At 41.7% G+C, this 18,012-nt stretch overlaps 2 protein-coding genes across 5 annotated transcripts in view; one reads left to right on the top strand and one right to left on the bottom strand.

Annotated features, from left to right (window-relative positions):
• FAM13C (family with sequence similarity 13 member C) overlaps window positions 1-12,670 on the top strand; it is a 118,807-nt gene extending 106,137 nt beyond the window's left edge. For all 3 annotated transcript variants that reach the window (XM_083149113.1, XM_083149114.1, XM_083149112.1), the window contains 4 exons: window positions 49-144; window positions 2,930-3,132; window positions 6,782-6,883; window positions 10,368-12,670. In XM_083149113.1, coding sequence (XP_083005239.1) covers window positions 49-144; window positions 2,930-3,132; window positions 6,782-6,883; window positions 10,368-10,491 — 525 coding nt within the window. In that variant the 3' untranslated portion in view covers window positions 10,492-12,670. The remainder of the gene's footprint in view (window positions 1-48; window positions 145-2,929; window positions 3,133-6,781; window positions 6,884-10,367) is intronic.
• The window catches only part of PHYHIPL (phytanoyl-CoA 2-hydroxylase interacting protein like), a 146,449-nt gene continuing 140,777 nt past the window's right edge, over window positions 12,341-18,012 (bottom strand). For both annotated transcript variants that reach the window (XM_083149115.1, XM_083149116.1), the window contains exons 4-5: window positions 17,373-17,490; window positions 12,341-13,844 (exon numbers count right to left, since the gene is read on the bottom strand). In XM_083149115.1, coding sequence (XP_083005241.1) covers window positions 13,310-13,844; window positions 17,373-17,490 — 653 coding nt within the window. In that variant the 3' untranslated portion in view covers window positions 12,341-13,309. The remainder of the gene's footprint in view (window positions 13,845-17,372; window positions 17,491-18,012) is intronic.

Genomic DNA, 18,012 nt, shown 5'->3' with positions numbered 1-18,012 from the left:
TTACTGTGTGACTTGTGGTCTTACATCAACATGGATTTGATATTTTAGGTTACAAAGCAAGAGAGAAGTCTCATGAAACCTCTGTACGACAGATATCGGATTTTAAAGCAGCTTCTGTCTACTGCATCCCTGATCCCAACCATTGTAAGTCTGCATCTCTTTACTACTGCTTATTTTATACTTCTATTTCTCCATATGAATGACATAATGGTGGAGCAAAATGAAACGGCACATAGGGACAGATGTAGTAAGCCCGGTGAATGGAGTGTTAAAGCGGAAGATGACAATGCACCAGCCAATCAGCACCTAATTGTCCTGTGACCGGCTGATTGGCTGGTGCGTTATCACCTTCCACTTGATCACTTCGCCAGGTTTAATACATCTGCCCCATACGGTATTCTTTAATTGTGTCCTGCAAGTACTTCTGCATGAAAATAAAGGATCCTGACCTATCCCAATCTCTGCATGGCTCCTTGAAACAGGCCTTTAGAAAGTCCCATTGAAGTAAGTTTAATAGCATGGATGGTCGTGGGTTCCATTCCTACCGTGGCCCTAACTATGCGGAGTTTGTATATTCTCCCCGTACTTGCGTGGGTTTCCTCCGGGTTCTCCAGTTTCCTCCCACAATCCAAAAATGTACTGGTAGGTTAATTGGCACCCAACAAAATGAACCCTAGAATGTCTATGTGTGTGCGCACACATGTGGTAGGGAATATAGATTGTAAGCTCCACTGGGGCAGGAGAGTTTACAGAGAATGTTCGAATATTCTCTGTAAAGCGCTGCGGAACATGTGTGCGCTATATAAGAAACTGATAATAATAATACTGAAAATCTGCCATATTGCAGCTAACATTGTGTGTTTTTGAAATTGCACCAGAGAAGTGTTTTTTTATTGTTTTAAGGGCCAATTAAATCTAGTTATAACAACAGGCTCTTGAAAGTAAAAGGTCAGAAGTGCTTATTAGCGCTACCAGGGGACAGATAAAGGATATGCTGCATTGTGGACAGAATAAGGTAGGTGGACAACTAAAAGGTTTTTGAAACATTATCACTTTTATAATGTGTACACTGAGGCACTGTTAGAATTATTGTGTGTTAACTTTTTTTATTAGTATTATTTGAAAACCAGGAATATTGCTATGAAGATGAGAAGTGTTTTCAGTGTAGAGCCCATAGGGGTGCATGGTAAAATAAGCAATAGTTTGATATAAATGGATACTAAGGCACCTGAGGTATTCTCGCAATATATTCCCATTAAAATAAGCAGTGTTGGGCAATCGTAAACACGGACTACTACATGGGCCTGATTCAGATCTGTTTGCTGCAATGCGAAATTGCAGATCCCTGCGATCAGATAGCCGCTGGCCCGCCACAATGAAAACCCGCCCTGTGCAAGGCTGTGAATGGCCTGTGAAAATGATGCAGATAAAAATGATTTTTTATCTGCATCACAAACGCCGGCTTCCTGTCAGTCAAAAAGCAGCTGCCTTTCCATTTAAATGGTTTTTAACCCCCTATGTGCGTATCGTTGTGATCAGTTGAATATGCCCCTTAGTCTTCTGTACTAAGGGCCTCATTCAGGTTTGTACACAAATGCAATTGGCTACAGAACTGTTGCTGTTAGTGAGTGAAGCTGTCGCCCACCGGAGCTCTCACAACTCCATTGCAATTGCACTTTCACAGTCTATACGCACAAACAAGGAATTTCAGGCTTAAGGGCAGCCCTATGGATATGCTGAGTGACACGGCAGTAGTGACACTGGCACCATGTTTTTGTGCATATGAGCTTGCAGCTGACATCAGGTACTTGGCCTGAAAAAGCGGCCATGATTCCCCTGTGATTCTGAAACCACTCCCCGTTAACACCCCCCAAGCGGTCACTTCCTGCCAGGCATAAATAATAATAAATAATTAATAAATAATAATAATAAAATACTCACTGCATTCAGAAGCGCAGCTCCGCACATACGCAATGCAATCGCAGAGCATGCGCAGCCTACCAAAAGTCGCTTGGTTAAATGGAACATCTCACCACTGCGTCCATCTCTAAACCAGGCCTTATATGAAGTGGTTTATCTGTGAGATTTACCAATGTTTTTAGTTGGTCCTATACATAAATACATTGTGAAGACATAATCAATTATTAGCTAATTATACAGAAAACTCTGCATATAGAGAAGTCTATTTTGGTTTATTGGTTTCTTTTTGAATTTTAAAATGTTTTACTTCACCCTCAATAGAACCAAAACAGCGACTCAATATGGACTCAAAATCAACAAAATTATACAAAACCATTACTACTGGCCAAAACAAGTCACATGCACTGCATTACCCAGAAACCTTCATTTCTGGGCTTTTTAAAGTCAATGCCTTTAGAATCCGTGAATTATGCAGCTAAAGTGCCCCATGCTTCCCTCCCATGTTTTGTCCATCATATTGAGGTTTCAGACACTTCCGCAGGAATTAAAAACAAATACATGTAAAACTGTTTCTGATGATTCTATCGAAAATGGTGATTTTTGGTTCTTTTCGGTTTTATTTTCAAATTGACTGTTAGTAAATGAGCCTTTCCTATTGATGTCTATGTGAAGGCGCCGATGATCTATTTAAAGTTTTATTTGTACGCAAAGTCGAATTTCTTGTGATTTTTCTGGGGAAGTTTAAAATGTGATGACTCAGAAAGATGATTGATGCCGATTGTAAAGACGTAATTGTATAATAAAACCTATAGATTATAATTTGTGTTCGCTCCATCGGGGATCAGCATTTTCGATTCCCTAATTGCCCATGACAATTCACTGGGTGCTAGTAAATTGATTGCTGCGTCCTCATAACAAACATTTTGTCACCTAAAATGGCTGCCTCACACTGCTTTAGGCCCATTCTGTTGATGTATGAAGCTGTAAATATCACATATTGTTTCCTTAGCATGAAGAAGAGGATTCCGATGATGACAGCGCCCAGAACTCATCCAGTGAATTTGTGTTGACGGACGAACAGGATCTAGCTGCAGCCGAGCACCTTGTTTACTGTAGTGAAGATCTCGAGCCTGCATACGTCTCTCCTCTGGATGAGAAACGGCCGTCGCGGCAACCAGCTCTGTCCATGTCTAATCTCCACGAGGCATCAATGTAAGGGATTCCTACTCACTTACCAAACTAGATCTTACCTATACCGTTTCTTTTTTCTGATATACATGCTGGGAATCCACATAAGCTAATAGTGTTAAGCCCGTCCCCTGGCCAATAGGAGTTTGGGGGGCGGGCCTAACACTACACTGGTTTTTGCTTATTTCTGGGCACAGCAAGGCACCCGATGCGATCAGCATGGGGGATTGGCTAACCCTGGGTGATTGATTCAGCACATATATTACATGCATGATACCCTCTGGTAATAAGCCATTTTATTGCATGATCCTGGTGCTTTTTTGTATGAAAAAAGATAGCGCTACATAAAAGGATTTCACTTGTTTCTGACACAAGTGTTTTCACTTTTTTTTTTGTCCCGAATGTCGACATAGTTGACATGGAAACTGTGTAAGTGCAGCACTGCGCTCGCTATGCTTCGGGCACTATTATATTCTCCCATCACGGCGTTATGGATGGTATGGTATGAAATACCGCCTGTCGGCATAAGTCGCCTCTAAAAAAACCCGTAAAAACCTCATGTCGACCTTCCCACTGTTGACCTAATGCCTGTGTCGACCTTCTGACCCCCTGTCTACCTTAGCCATGTCCACCTATTCCAGTTGTCCACCTATGCCCTGTCAACCTTCAGTGGTCGAGCTTCATAGGATCAACCTAATTACCATATCGCTCTGAAACTAATTCTAAAATGTAATCAGGTTACCACGAAAAAGGTTTGCGCAGCGCCAGAGAGAAAGCTGCGCATGATACAAGCACTGGGTGTAGACCGCTTCCTTCATTCACTAAGTACCTGGAAAGTAGCTGCTAATAATGTACAGCTCTGTTCAAATCAATTATCCCCGAGATACATTCTTTTTATTTCATTACCTACTTATTGCTGTTTTGATTACATATTTTACATACATTATTGGACAAACTACAATTAGATTTCATTAGGGAACCAATATTGTAAAATAATTTTATTCGCAGGCGTAATTAAAGGCATGCCCTGCTGTGAGAATCGCTCTAACCATTTCATGCGGATATCTTCATATCTCCGTAACCGTTGCCCCTGTATTACTTCATCACGAGAAGAGCACTTGTCTATAAAGAGCTGCTTAGACTCTATATTGATTTCTTTTCCATTCCGATCTTCAGTAAAGCAGCAATTACTGTATGTTCAAGGAATCAGACGTTCCAATGATGTAACCACTAAATTGCCAGCTTTTCATGACAATGCATTATTCTGCAAACCCTTGGTTTTTGAAAAGATATTGGAATTTTTTTTTTTAATGAAAAGAGGTGTGGTTGCCTATAGCAACCATCAGATTCTGTCTATCATTTTCTAGGATGCAGTAGAGAAATGGTATTATCTGACTGGTTGCTATGGGAAACTTCATCTCTTTTTATTTTTAGAAGCTTAAGTAAATTGAATCCTACAATTGCTCTAATGAGACTAAGGGGGAATATATTTAGATGGGAGTTCTTTTTCACATGGGATATTGCAACCGGCAACCAATCAGAATCTACTTATTTAATTTAGCATCTTCTAGAACAGGGGTGGCCAACCAGTCCGAGGTAAAGAGCCGTAAAATATCGGCAATCAAGCCAAAAAGGGGTGTGGTCGGGGCGTGGCCAGGCGAGTGGTCATATGACACAAGGGGGAGTGGCTACATGACAAAACTTTATGCCCCCAGTGCCAGATATGCCCCCCACAGTGCTAGGTATGTCCCCAGTGCTACACATATATGCCCCACAGTGCCAGATATGCCCCCAGTGCCACACATATATGCCCCACGGTGCCAGATATGTCCCCACAGTGCCACACATATATGCGCCACGGTGCCAGATATGCCCCCACAGTGCCACACATATGCCCCCACAGTGCTAGTTATGTGCCCAGTGCCAGATATGTTACCACAATGCCACAAATATGCCCCCCACAGTGCTAGGTATGTCCCCAGTGCCAGATATACCCCCACAATGCCAAACATATGCCCCCACAGTGCTAGTTATGCGCCCAGTGCCAAATATGCCCCCACAATGCCACACATATGCCCCCACAGTGCTAGTTATGCGCCCAGTGCCAGATATGCCCCCACAATGCCACACATATGCCCCCACAGTGCTAGTTATGCGCCCAGTGCCAGATATGCCCCCACAATGCCACACATATGCCCCCACAGTGCTAGTTATGCGCCCAGTGCCAGATATGCCCCCACAATGCCACACATATGCCCCCACAGTGCTAGTTATGTGCCCAGTGCCAGATATGTTACCACAATGCCACACATATGCCCCCACAGTGCTAGTTATGTGCCCAGTGCCAGATATGTTACCACAATGCCACACATATGCCCCCACAGTGCTAGTTATGTGCCCAGTGCCAGGTATGTCCCCACAATGCCACACATATGCCCCCCACAGTGCTAGTTATGTGCCCAGTGCCAGATATGTTGCCACAATGCCACATATGCCCCCCACAGTGCTAGTTATGCCCCCAGTGATAATTTCCCAGCAGCAGCACTCACCGTTGTTGCTGCTGCTGCCGGGTGGGGAGAGGACAGTCTGGCGTCCCCCTGCAGTCCTGTCAATCAGGTCGCCAAGGGGAGGAGAGCACACTGCGCGTCTCCTTCCCCTCTCACCCCGACCCTGTGACTGGGCCATCCACCAATCAAATCTCGCGGGCCGGCTCCTGATTGGCTGCCGGCCTGCAAGCTGTGATTGGCGGGCGGCCAAGTCACAAGGATGCACAGTGAGGGATAGGAGAGATGCGCGATGCGCGCTCTCCTACCCTCAGAAGGTATTCGGGAACCGGGCTGGCAGCGGGTGATGGGGGACAGACGGTGGGCGCCGTGTCGGGCAGCAGTGCGAGCAGGAGCCGCACTTTAGAAGGGGGAGAGCCGCGGGTTGGCCACCGCTGTTCTAGAAGATAATAGATAGTATCTGATTGGTTGCCCATAGCAACATGCTTTGTGAAATAGAACTACCATCTTAGTAAATATACCCTTTAGTCTCATTAAAGCAGTTGTAAATGCAAACAATATCCTGCTAAGTATTTGCCCCCTTCATCAACTGGCCTAGGCCCGGTATAAAGTACCTGTTCCTCTTTCTTTTCCCCTGGCTGCTGGTAAAGTAATACAATTCTGATCATTTATCAAGTTACTGTATTATACTGCGTCTGTGTCATCAAGACTTCTAAGGGCAAATGTGGATTTTTTATAGATCAACTCCTGAATAGGAAATGTGAATCCTGTTTATAGCTATTGTGTTTTTATTTCTGTTGTTGCTGCTATCCTAATGTGTGTAACCTTTGACCTTAGCAGCTCAGTGATCCAGCTTAGAGGTATGATAAACCGGAATCATATCTCTTTGCCGACCACTGGGCATTGTACAAGTGGGCACTACCACCGGGAATTGTACACATGAAAACAGTCGACATGCATTAGGTCAATGTGGTCATTAGGTCGACACAAGCATTAGGTCAACACGGAAAAGGTAGTTTTTTCATGTTTTTTAAAAGGTGTTTTTCATACTTTACAGTGATAATATAATAGTGAGCCGTGCGAGGGGATTCAGTACTATCCTGTGTCCCTGCGAGTGCAGCATTCCAGAACTTCATTTCACCATTATGGATTTGATCTTTACTTTACAGGCCTGAGCTTCTAGATCACCTTCGAGAAACCAGAGCAGACAAGAAAAGATTACGAAAAGCATTAAGAGAATTTGAAGAGCACTTTTCACGGCAAACTGGGAGGTATGTTCTATCCCGGGAGACTACATGCTATACTGTTACTGAGCTTCTCAAGACTTCACACTCTGTTTGCAGTGTCTATAGCGGACTATTGATGGGTTTAGGGCAGTGCCTACCAGTCTCTTGGATTCTGATCTGCTGTGAAAAAAAAAAAACATTGTCCCTCACAGAAACCCCCCCATTAAATTACCCCATCACCCCACATACAGACTGAACTGTATGAGTGAGCAGCTCCTATGGTATTCCCTCCCTACCCTCAGCGGTGGGTGGTACTGTCAGTACAGAAGTAACTTGTGCAGACTCCAGAGTTGGCAGTTGAGACAGCGGGCGGTTTTAATTGCCACCATTCTTGATCAGACCATGGTCCCTGAGCCAGCCCCACTGCACTCCCGCTGGTTCCCTTGAGCCAGAGCTGCCTCCGTTCCCTAACATTAAGCTTTGTAGCATAAGTTATACAGTAAAAGAGGTGACACATCCTAAGGACCTTTTCCTTTATATCTGGTGGGAGGGTCCCCCAACCTATCAGCACACTAGAGAGATGGAGAGAGAATTTATAATGTCCCTGCTCCATCTTAATGTCCCACTCAGATTATTTGCTACAGCCAATTGGAGTCCCATCATCCAAACACAGTCTTAGGCCTACAGCAGGGGTGTAGGCCATGAGCTTTACCAAGAGTTCATGGTTTCCAGACCACCTAAGTGGTGCACAGGTGCAGTCTTTATCACATTTTCAAACAAGGTCATTCTTTCCAGACAGATCCAGATCCACAGGAGCTTCGGAAACATATACTGTTGATAGATCTCAGGGATTGGTTTGGCCACCACTGGTCTACAGTCACTGCTACCATCTGCAGGCTAGAAGACACTTTTTGCCCAATCCCAAGCAGCAGACTGCTGTATAGTACTTGCAGCAAGAATAATTTCATTGTGCAAAATTTGGAAATGTTGTGTCATCTACTTTTATTTAAGGGTAAAAATCGCGTAACCCAATATTACTTCGCATGAAAATAGGAACGGCCCATAATGATTTATACAAATGGTTTATCTGTTAAACAAATACCTAAAGTCATGGCCATTCCTGCAGGTCTTCATTTAGTTAAGTTGGACTCTGCTTGGCAAATATATGTAGATGCTGTACAGTAGAGCGACCTGTACGGGGTCATGATTATAGCCATCCAATAGCCAATGCTCTTACAGTCCATGTGGTTTATCCATCAAACACAATGTAGGACCGTATGGAAGGAAGCATTGGTTGCAGTCAGATCTTCCCCATTTATCATACTTTGCCTTTAAACACACACACTTTCACTTACTACAGATTGGGGGAAATTTACTAAGATGTGTATTCTACTTCACATGTGATATTGCTATGGGCAACCAATCAGAAGCTACTTTTTTTTTTTATTTAGCACCCTCTAGAACAGTGGTAGCCAACCCTAGCCCTCGAAAGCTACCAACAGTTCACATTTTCCAGACAACCTAGCTGCTGCACAGCTGCACTCATTAATCACTGACACATTTTAAAAGATCCACAGATGGAGCTAATTAGCTCACTTGTGATTCTGTGAGGAGACCTGCAAAACATGCACTGTTGGACTAGGGTTGGCTACCCCAGATATACACCTTATACACAGAGCTGATAAATTTATACAATATTAGTAATCATTTTCATTCTCAAAAAAGAGTTTCTGAATATTTCATATTTCAGAACCTTGGATATTGGGGATTCAACCTCATTACACGGCATGGGCACTCGCAATACCAGCAAATCAAAAAATATGACAAACTCTAGTGTATTTACTTCTGTCACATCCTCCTACCACAGACCCAAATGACCAGGAGTTATGTATTTGAAGTACAAATGCGCAAAGCAACCAGTACTACAGGCCAGGTGACCCATTCATAAAGGTACATTGAGGTGGTGCAATTGCATCCAGATTTACTCCCCAGTATGGCATCATCCAGTGTCAGGGTATGTTGTGCATGGGTACCATACTTAGTGAGTAATAATAGTAGCAAGAAATACATCAAATGTTCAGCAAAAAAATACTCTTTAAAAAAAAAAATGAAGGGACAAAATTTGAAATGATATGAATGGAAAGATACCATATAATTGGTTGTTGCAAGCATCATAGAAGGGTACAAAGAATCTTTCTGCATTATGCCTAAGGTGGCAGAGGTTGGGTCTTCTCCTGTATTTCAAATTAGATGAATTTCACCCCTTCGAGAAATGTTCATAAAACATTCACAAACATAAAAGTGGTACATGTAATAAAGACACTGGAACCACACTCAAGATTAATAGATAAGACCTAAATTATTTTAAACTGATGAACTGAGCAAGTTTTTAAGAAACTATACGGAAACATTTAATAAATGGAGGAGGTGGATGCAAAAGTGGTATTAGGTTTAAGTTTAACCCTTTGAGCGCCAAGTGAATTTGGCAAAATTGGTGTGAAAATTGCTAAGCAAACATTTGTATTCATCATATTGACCCGTGATGTTTACCTTTATACAGGAAATATGATATTTTTTAAACAACTTTTTTTATTTGCATTTATATTTTGCGCATCTCTCACAGAGATGCTGGCGCTCAAAGGGTTACCGTGACCTGCTATGCTCATTCTCAATCAGTGCAACTAGGTGCTGGCAGATTTCTGTAGGCGGTACTGCTTTCCTAGCACGGCGCCCACGATCTGTGTGGGGCTGATACCTCAAGCATCTCATGCATCTTATGTGTTTGTGCGGCATAAGATGCATGAGATGATGCAATCGACGAGATTTTTACATTGGAATCAATGTAAAAAGGCCCCAAAACCCCAATTTTAATTGCTAACACCCCCTCATGGGTGAAATTGCCCCCCCATTGTTAACGCCACCCCACTATTAACGCCAACCCGAAGCGTGGCTAGCGCAGCGGTAGGCGTCCTCCGACCTTTTCATACCCCCACTATCCACGTTGGCGTGGAGTTGATTTTATACAGTGTGGCGAGCGGACGCGGAATACATGTAAAGTAGTCCGCGTCCCTTCGCCACGCTTCGGGCTCGCCACACTATATAAAATCAACTCCACGCCGACGTGGATAGTGGGGGTATGAAAAGGTTGGAGGACGCGTACCGCCGCCGCTCGCCACGCTTCGGGTTGGCGTTGATAGTGCTGGTGGCGTTAACAATAGTTATTGGGGGCTCACGATTTTTTTATCTCATGGATCTCATGCATCTTATGGATGCATAAGATCCATGAGATTAAAAAATCGGGTCCATCGCGTTGATTGTATGCCTTAAGTACCTAAAACTTAAGGCATACAATCAATGAGACGGGCGCCGTGCTAGGAAAGCAGTACCCTGTAGGCTTTTCTAAGAAGTGGGAAGTGAATGTGCAGCATTTTTGGTTCTGATTTCAGCATTTTTGGTTCCGATTAGTACTCTGCGTTCCAGTTAATGTCTTCTATTCTCAATGTCATTTTTTGTCCACTATATTTTCCAGGAGCGCCCAGAAAGAGGATAAAATACCGATGGCGGAAGAGTACTGTGAATACAAGCAGATAAAAGCTAAGCTTCGGCTGTTGGAGGTCCTGATCAGCAAGCAAGACGTATCGAAAACGATTTAGAACTTGTGGTTCCACCACAGCGATATTTAAGAAGAATAACATTTGTTGTATTTCTGCACACTCATGTATAACACTGAAATTCTGATGCACTTTAATAGTTATATACTACCTGGTAGGGATAACTGTAGCAAAAAATCATGAAAAAGGGATGTAAAGGTGTCTGTCCATGAGAATACAGAAACCAGCCTGCTCTTATAGTCACAGGCCAGCGATGGAAAGGCCAAAGGTCAACATCCCTATCATAAAATAATATATACCCTACTGGAGGGCATTTACGGTCGCAATTGAATAGCTCTGATTTAATCAGGCTTTTTAAAATTGTGCTTCATTTTTTTTATTTTTCTCTTTGCCAAATTCACCAGTATATTTAAAGTCTAGTTTTTAAAATATTCAAGTAGATTCCCCCGAAACAAACTTTGTATAGTCTGCTTCATTGTCAGGAGTGCCTTTGATAAGTTGCAGGTGTAACACATATAGGCGAGACCAGTTAATAGTGTACAGTAAATGAAATAGAATATTTTAGATTCCAGAAAATAATCTATTTATGCCGTGTACAAGCTGTATATATTTATTCTTTCGTTACCTATTTTTAATATGGAGCTGTGGTTATATCCCATCAAGTGTTTCATATGTACTCATCTACAACCAAAGGCCAACAATGTAAGCAACACGATTGCACTTTCTGAAAACTGCATTGTAATCTAGGACCTGACATATATATGGGAACGCATGTAGCCCCAACATGGCGTTCCTTATGGAATTAGGGGGCTCAGCGTCTGACGTTTCATATCTAGTTTATTATATTGTAAGAGCAAAAAGTATATTGCAAAATATTTATTTATTTTTGAACATATTTGTATAATGAAAGCAGCATTGCATGTGTAAATGTATAAATGAAACCGTGTAAATAAGCAGATACTTTCCTTATGCAATATCCAATGAAAAACACAGGTTCCGTGTATCCTGACAAAATTTCTATCAACAAAAAAGTTCCACTGATTTACTAAATTGAAGCATCCACGGAACCCGTCATCTTTAAAACGAATACTATTCACCTTAAATGCAGCCTTATATTATGAAGTACTTTAAATAGAACTAGAAAAAAGATGAATGTTCTATATTTTTATGTACCTTATGTTCTCCTTTAAAGAAATCTATATTAGAGTGTATATCTTCTACCTCTGTGTACATTGGGTTCCCTTGCAAAGTGTTTGATCTGCAGGGGGGGATATATCGTAACCACACCATTTTCTTGCGTGTGCTTCGTAATGCGGTATGTTATATAGTGTGTGTTTCAATGGAGTTGGCCTTTAATGAGATGGAGAAAAAAATACACCATGCATACAGAGGTAAAACTTTTTTGGGAGGTGTGTATGGTTCTAATAGACAAGATATTGCTTCCCGAAACTATTTATTGAGTCTTGTTTTTTTTTTTGTTAATAGCCTTATATTTTATATATTGCATAACAAAAATATGTTAATAGTTGTACATGGAAAATTACATTAGATTCCCTTTAAAAAAAACAAAGCCTTTGGAGAATGTTGAAATATGCAAGGCTGCCTTAATAAATCTGATTCTTGATTATATGTAAATTTATCGGAGGAAACTCTTGTTTCTCCATACAGACAGAGCTATGGAATTGATGTATGCTGCTAGTATGTTCTTTCTTACACTTGTATCACACAGGCACCCTCACAAAATTACACTGGAGATGCATTTCGTTTCTTGTGTGTGTGTGTGCTATTTGTGCTTCGCATTTGTACATTTTTTTTTTTTTTTAATATTCCTACTGAAACAAAATGCTTTGTACTTCTCTTGTATCAAAAATGCATGGTTTTAAAAAAAACAGACATTTTGAAATTGTTTATTGGGAGTGCAAAACAAAAACCCATTTGCAAGTGAAATAATTTTCATGACCTATTGTGACGTTTCGTTATATTTGATTTTTTTTTTAAGACACTATGAATCAGAATGACTTCAGTTCTGTTTTTAATTAAAATCTTTGAAGCAAGAGTAACAGGAACGTATACACGACTTGATGACGTTTACAGTCTACATCTTTGATAAGGGAAAAATGGTTTGACATGTATACAGTTGCTAATAAAATGTGCTCTATATATTCTATATGATTTGTAAATATTTTATACAACGGTACAAATAAAATATTTTTCTATCATATTTATGATGTCGGATTACAGTATTTATTTCCTGTTAGCTAATATCTTAACATTGAACATCTGTCGAGCCAAGTTGGAAGTGCTGATGTTTCTAAGGTTTGAGCGCTCAATCATGCGGAAATTACAAGTTTTCATGCTGTTATTTTTTTTATTAGTTCCTTTTAGTTCCCGATAATTTTAGTAACTTAAAATAACTTCTATTTAGACACCCCGATAAAGCCATAATTGGTAGTTTTACCTTGCTTAAGCAGTCTACATAGAGTTTTGTATTGTTTGGCAAATAAACAGAACATAAACAGCAAATGAAATAGAAATAAAATAAAAAAAAAAGAATACATCGCAACATCTAGATTTATAACAGTTGGCAGAGAACATGATTTGTAGTGGTTAAGAGCAGCATCAACTTCACAAATAATAAAAAAAGTTTTAAAAAAGCTATATAAATCCTTTGCTGCGGGAGGAACTACAGTGCAATGCCAAGCAATGCCTTGCAGGCTTCATCAGGCAGCGAAGGGGTTAAGAAGTTCTAGATTCAGTGTATGCTTTTGGTGACAGCTGCATTTTGCATGCTTCCGGACAACATGTCTGGTAAGAATGAAAAGGGAGGGTTAACTGCTTCACGGTAGGCCGAGAGGCCTTTTTAACGTCCAACACTGATGTTGCAGGTCTTGCAGCTAGGATCTTTCTTTGCATTGGCTGTGGACGAGCTCATTAGCTGGTGACCAATGATTTCTGCGACTGTGCCCAATGAAAGATCCACAGGGTCAGTGTAAATGACTTCCAAGATTACATCCTGGGCATGGCGAAATACGAGGCCTCCATCCTCTTCAGTGCAGGTCAGAAATTTGTTGTCATTCAGGCTCAGTTGAGGAAGACGCAGCTTGCAAAACTCATCCCCCGGTGATCCCACTGGAGCAATCACCACGATGACGTAGTGGTAAGCTGTGTACATACAGTAAAGGTCACCAAAGTACAAGTTGGTATTGGGGTTGAAGAGTTTTTCAGCAGGAATCTCAACCCTGTGCCTTCCGTACGGTGAATCTTGTGGAGGCTTCCCAGTGTTGAACTCGGTGTTGCAGCTGAAGAAGATTCCTTCCAGTTTGGCACTTATTGGGGAACCATGGCTGCCACTGTTGTCCTTTGGCGAAGGCTGCATGACATTCCCATGATGCTGCCTGTATGGAGATAAATATTACACATTGTTCAATGATGTTGAATATGACTGTGTTCAGATTAGAATGTAAACAAAAGACTACAGCAGATCCGAGGATTTGGTGTTCATGTACCCAACTGTGAGCCATCAAAAATTACACTTTTAGTGTTGTCTCTGGGTCCTAGAAAACCTTATTGGCTGCATACAGTACCCCTGAATTTTGCCTAAACCCCAAAAATTACTGCTTTAATTTTCTGAGCTATAGTAGTGCCCTAGATGACATGATGTCACACTATAGGACTGCCAGTACACATTATGCAACACAGTGCCCCCAATTCTCTTAATGACATAGTGTCTACAGTACAGTGACTTCCATTTTAAATTATGCCACATCACAGTTCCCCCTGTTCATATTATAGTGCCCTCCAGTTCATATAATACCATGTGACAATGAGAAGATCATATTATGCAACATTCAATTCAGATAATGCCACATTTACAGTAAGTGTTCAGTTCATATTATGCCAGACTACACTGCCCCTTACCGTTATACAGTAACATACACACCTCACTAAATATGTTATGTCTCCCTATTCAGGCTTGGTAAGGAGTCAGAACCAATTGTTTAGCAGGAAAATACAGAAATTGGTATTCAATAACAGCATATAACATGGATCCAGGCCCCTTAAGCCTCTGGGCCCCATAGGAGTGGCAACCCATGCACCCACTAAAGCTATGCCCATGGGTACACTAATAACAAGACCTACCACTAATGTAGGATTTTAGATGGATGTAAGAATCAGTTAGACCAGTGATTCACAGTCATCAAAGCAAACTAAAGGTGCATACACACTGTACAATTTTTTTGACCAATTTTGTTGAAAGACACTTCCATTGAACCCAGTGTCGAAAGATGTTGACAAAATATATTGACGGCAGACGAATGATGATGCGCATACCCGCCAGTTGTTCATCAAGGTTGTTCATCAACTGTGCATGCAGCTCAATTTGGATATTTCAAAAAGAGCTTATAAACTGTAGCTAGATCTTTTGTCTGTCGTCAACATCTTTCGACCAGGACACTGGGTTCAATGGAAATGTCTTTCAACAAAATTGGTTAAAATTGTACCATGTGTATGCACCTAAAAGTACAAGTTTTAAGGACTGATTACAGTATATTGACTGAGGTACTAATGATACTTAGTCACCTGTGCCTTAGCATGTATAACTTTAATACCGGAACTGTTCGGGTGCCTTGCGGACCGAGCTCGGGAAATGTAATTGTTACACAAAACAGCAAAATCATCCACCTTACAGCCTTAAATATGATACCTGAGGTTCTCCTAAACCTAAGCATTATAGTAACACCTTGTCACTTACAAGCTAGAGCTATTTCTATACTGGTATACTACCACATAAAACATACCATGCATACTACCCTTTATATACTGTAGTACTCTTTAACTCCAATAATGGTATGATATGAAATGTTCAGAATGTTAGAGGTTAATATTGTGAATGTCAACCATGCAGGTTTTTATTGGCCAGGAAATTAACCCTTCAATCTAACTGCCGCCTATAATGACGGACAGTCAACATTCTGCCACATTGATATCTTGTCATCGTCAAAACCTCAGACCATTAACATTATGATCGTATAAGCCATTGGTTTGGGAAACCCTAGGTACATTGGGGGTTATACAGACCTGATCCCTGCCCTGCTAATTTGTAGAGCTCTGCAATCAGATAGCCGCTGCCCCGCCAGAGTGAAAACCCGCCCTGTGCAAGTCTGCAAATGGCTTGCGAAATTCACACTGATCGGCAGCCAGCTGCAAATCCATATGCAACTCAACATCGAATTATATTTCTAGTCTGTGCGTAATCCAGAATCTACTCTGCCTGTGCGATAGATCGAGGCCGGTGCTGGCATCGCACACCTTCCCTGAAAACACTTGGGAATGTCTGCGTTTTTCTAACCACTCCCAGAAAACGTCCAGTTTCCATCCCCAAATGCCGTCTTCCTGGTCAAACAGCGGGCCCCATACACCACTGCCTACATCTAAACCCCCACTCCCTACCCAGCAGCCTAACCCTCCCTCCCCACAGCCTATCGTTTAGTTCCTCCCATTCCTTAAACCTAACCCACCTTTTCTCGGCCTTACATTAGCTCTCCATCCTTGTCACTCATCTGGCAACTATTACATGCCTGCCTGCACATGCAAAAATATAAAATACATTAGATATTATATCATTTTTGTAAGGTATATGTTAAGTGTGCCTTGTACTGTAGGACATTGTGCTTGCTGCAGAGAGCTGCCACGGACTGTGCTGATAAAAGTCCACCAAACCGTAATCTCATTATATGCACTGGTGTGTTCCATGAGTCACAAAAATCCAATAATTCCATTATCAATATAACAGGAGGAAAGCGGCAGCATCTCGCCCCAGTCACAGATGAGATCTCGCTGATCTATATTTATACCACTGTGAGGCTGAGGCAAATCATTTCATTTTGCTGGTTAATATGAACGACATTAATAAAAATTGAAATGAAAAAGCAACCATGCAAAACATGCTAATGATATCAAGCACATCTGATTGGCAGTCTTACAATATGTTATGGTGTGTACACACGGTGCAATTTGGGCTGTTGATTTGGACTTTGTAGTCAAAGTCAATAGCAAGTTAGTGCAAATCGCACCATGTTTGCCCGCGGCATCGGGCTCGAAAGTCTGCTGGAGAAAAGCTTTAATGAGACTTCTTACTTTCTATTGACGTGCAGAGCCCATTCTGAATGGGTGGTTGACCTTCTGGATTAGGCATTGAAGAGGAAGAAGGTGGCGGATGATGGCAGGGAAGGCTATCAGCCAGAGAAGATGGGGATGTAGTGCATAGAAAATTAGCTTTTTTTCCTCATAGTAAACAAAATAGTCTCATGTGCAACTGAGAAAGGAAGAAAATATGCAAATGTGGGAGACCGCTAACAGCCACTGAATACAGGATGGTAGATCCAGATAATAACCAGCAGAGGCCAGATTACATTCAAAGAAGAACACAGGGCCAGCCTGGGAAGGGTAGCAGGAGCCCAGGTCAGCACTGCAGTTCCTATTTAGCAAATCCAAGATGGCAGCCATGTCTCATTAGCACAGTTGGTGAATTGGAGGATTTCTGTCAGAACAGAACACAATAGTCACCTTCCTCCACTCCTCAGCTTTTACTCAGGGATGAGCTCTCTGCATGCAGGAGGCATGCCCCAGACTTGGTAGAGTAAGTCAGTACGTCTGCCGGAAGTGAAGTGACTGCATAACTGCCAGTCCCGTCACTGCCATAAGTATATAATAAGGTTTTTGTGTAATCCACAGCCCTGCATCGGGAGGACATAGCGTTTCATATCAGCATGCTTTAAAAAATATTTAATTGCTAGAATGCAATTCTAGAACCGTTGTGTATTATGAACAGGGAGGAAGCTGTCCAGCTGAGCTGCAAATACAGTTTATGAGCATTTCGATACATTACGATATATATCATTTGCAATGAAGCCGTTTCTTACTGTGTATAGTCGAAATATTCTTTGTGTTGGTTGCGGTAAAAAACTGAAAATTTCAGCATGCGCCCTGCAATTGCCTCTGCTTTCTCCATCAGTTGTGTTAGGTGAACCTTCGAGTAGTCTGTAAAGATAACAAAAAAAAAACACTTTGCAGTAATTACTAAATATCTATCAACTCCTTCTTGCTTTCACTTTGTAATAAATATAGGGTACTTGTGCAATAACTGGGCGCCCGATTTTAAGATCGGGTCAGAAAATCGCATTGAATCGCATCGCATGCGATTTTCCATAGGATTCAATGTTAACATGGTCCTGTTCATTTCCCCACTATCCAAGTGGGCATAGAGTTGATTTTATATAGCGTGGCGAGCGCAGCGCACCACCTAGCCCGAAGTGTGGCGAGCGGATTACTTAAAATGTATTCCGTGTCCGCTGGCCACGCTTCAGGACCTTGTTAACATTGAATCCTATGCCAAATTGCATCGAATCGCATGCGATTCGATGCAATTTTGCTGAAAATCGCGTTGAATCGCATCTGATTGTATGCCTTAAGGTAAGGCATACAATCACAAAATCGGGCGCCCAGATATTACACAAGTACCAAATATAGAAATGTTTAACCCCTTCACTGGCACTCCTGAGA

The sequence above is a fragment of the Crinia signifera genome, chromosome 6 (assembly GCF_055691185.1).
Source record: "Crinia signifera chromosome 6, ASM5569118v1, whole genome shotgun sequence".
Lineage (NCBI taxonomy): Eukaryota > Metazoa > Chordata > Amphibia > Anura > Myobatrachidae > Crinia > Crinia signifera.
The sequence above is the reverse complement of the archived record's forward strand: the minus strand, read 5'-3'. Positions and strand labels throughout refer to the sequence as shown.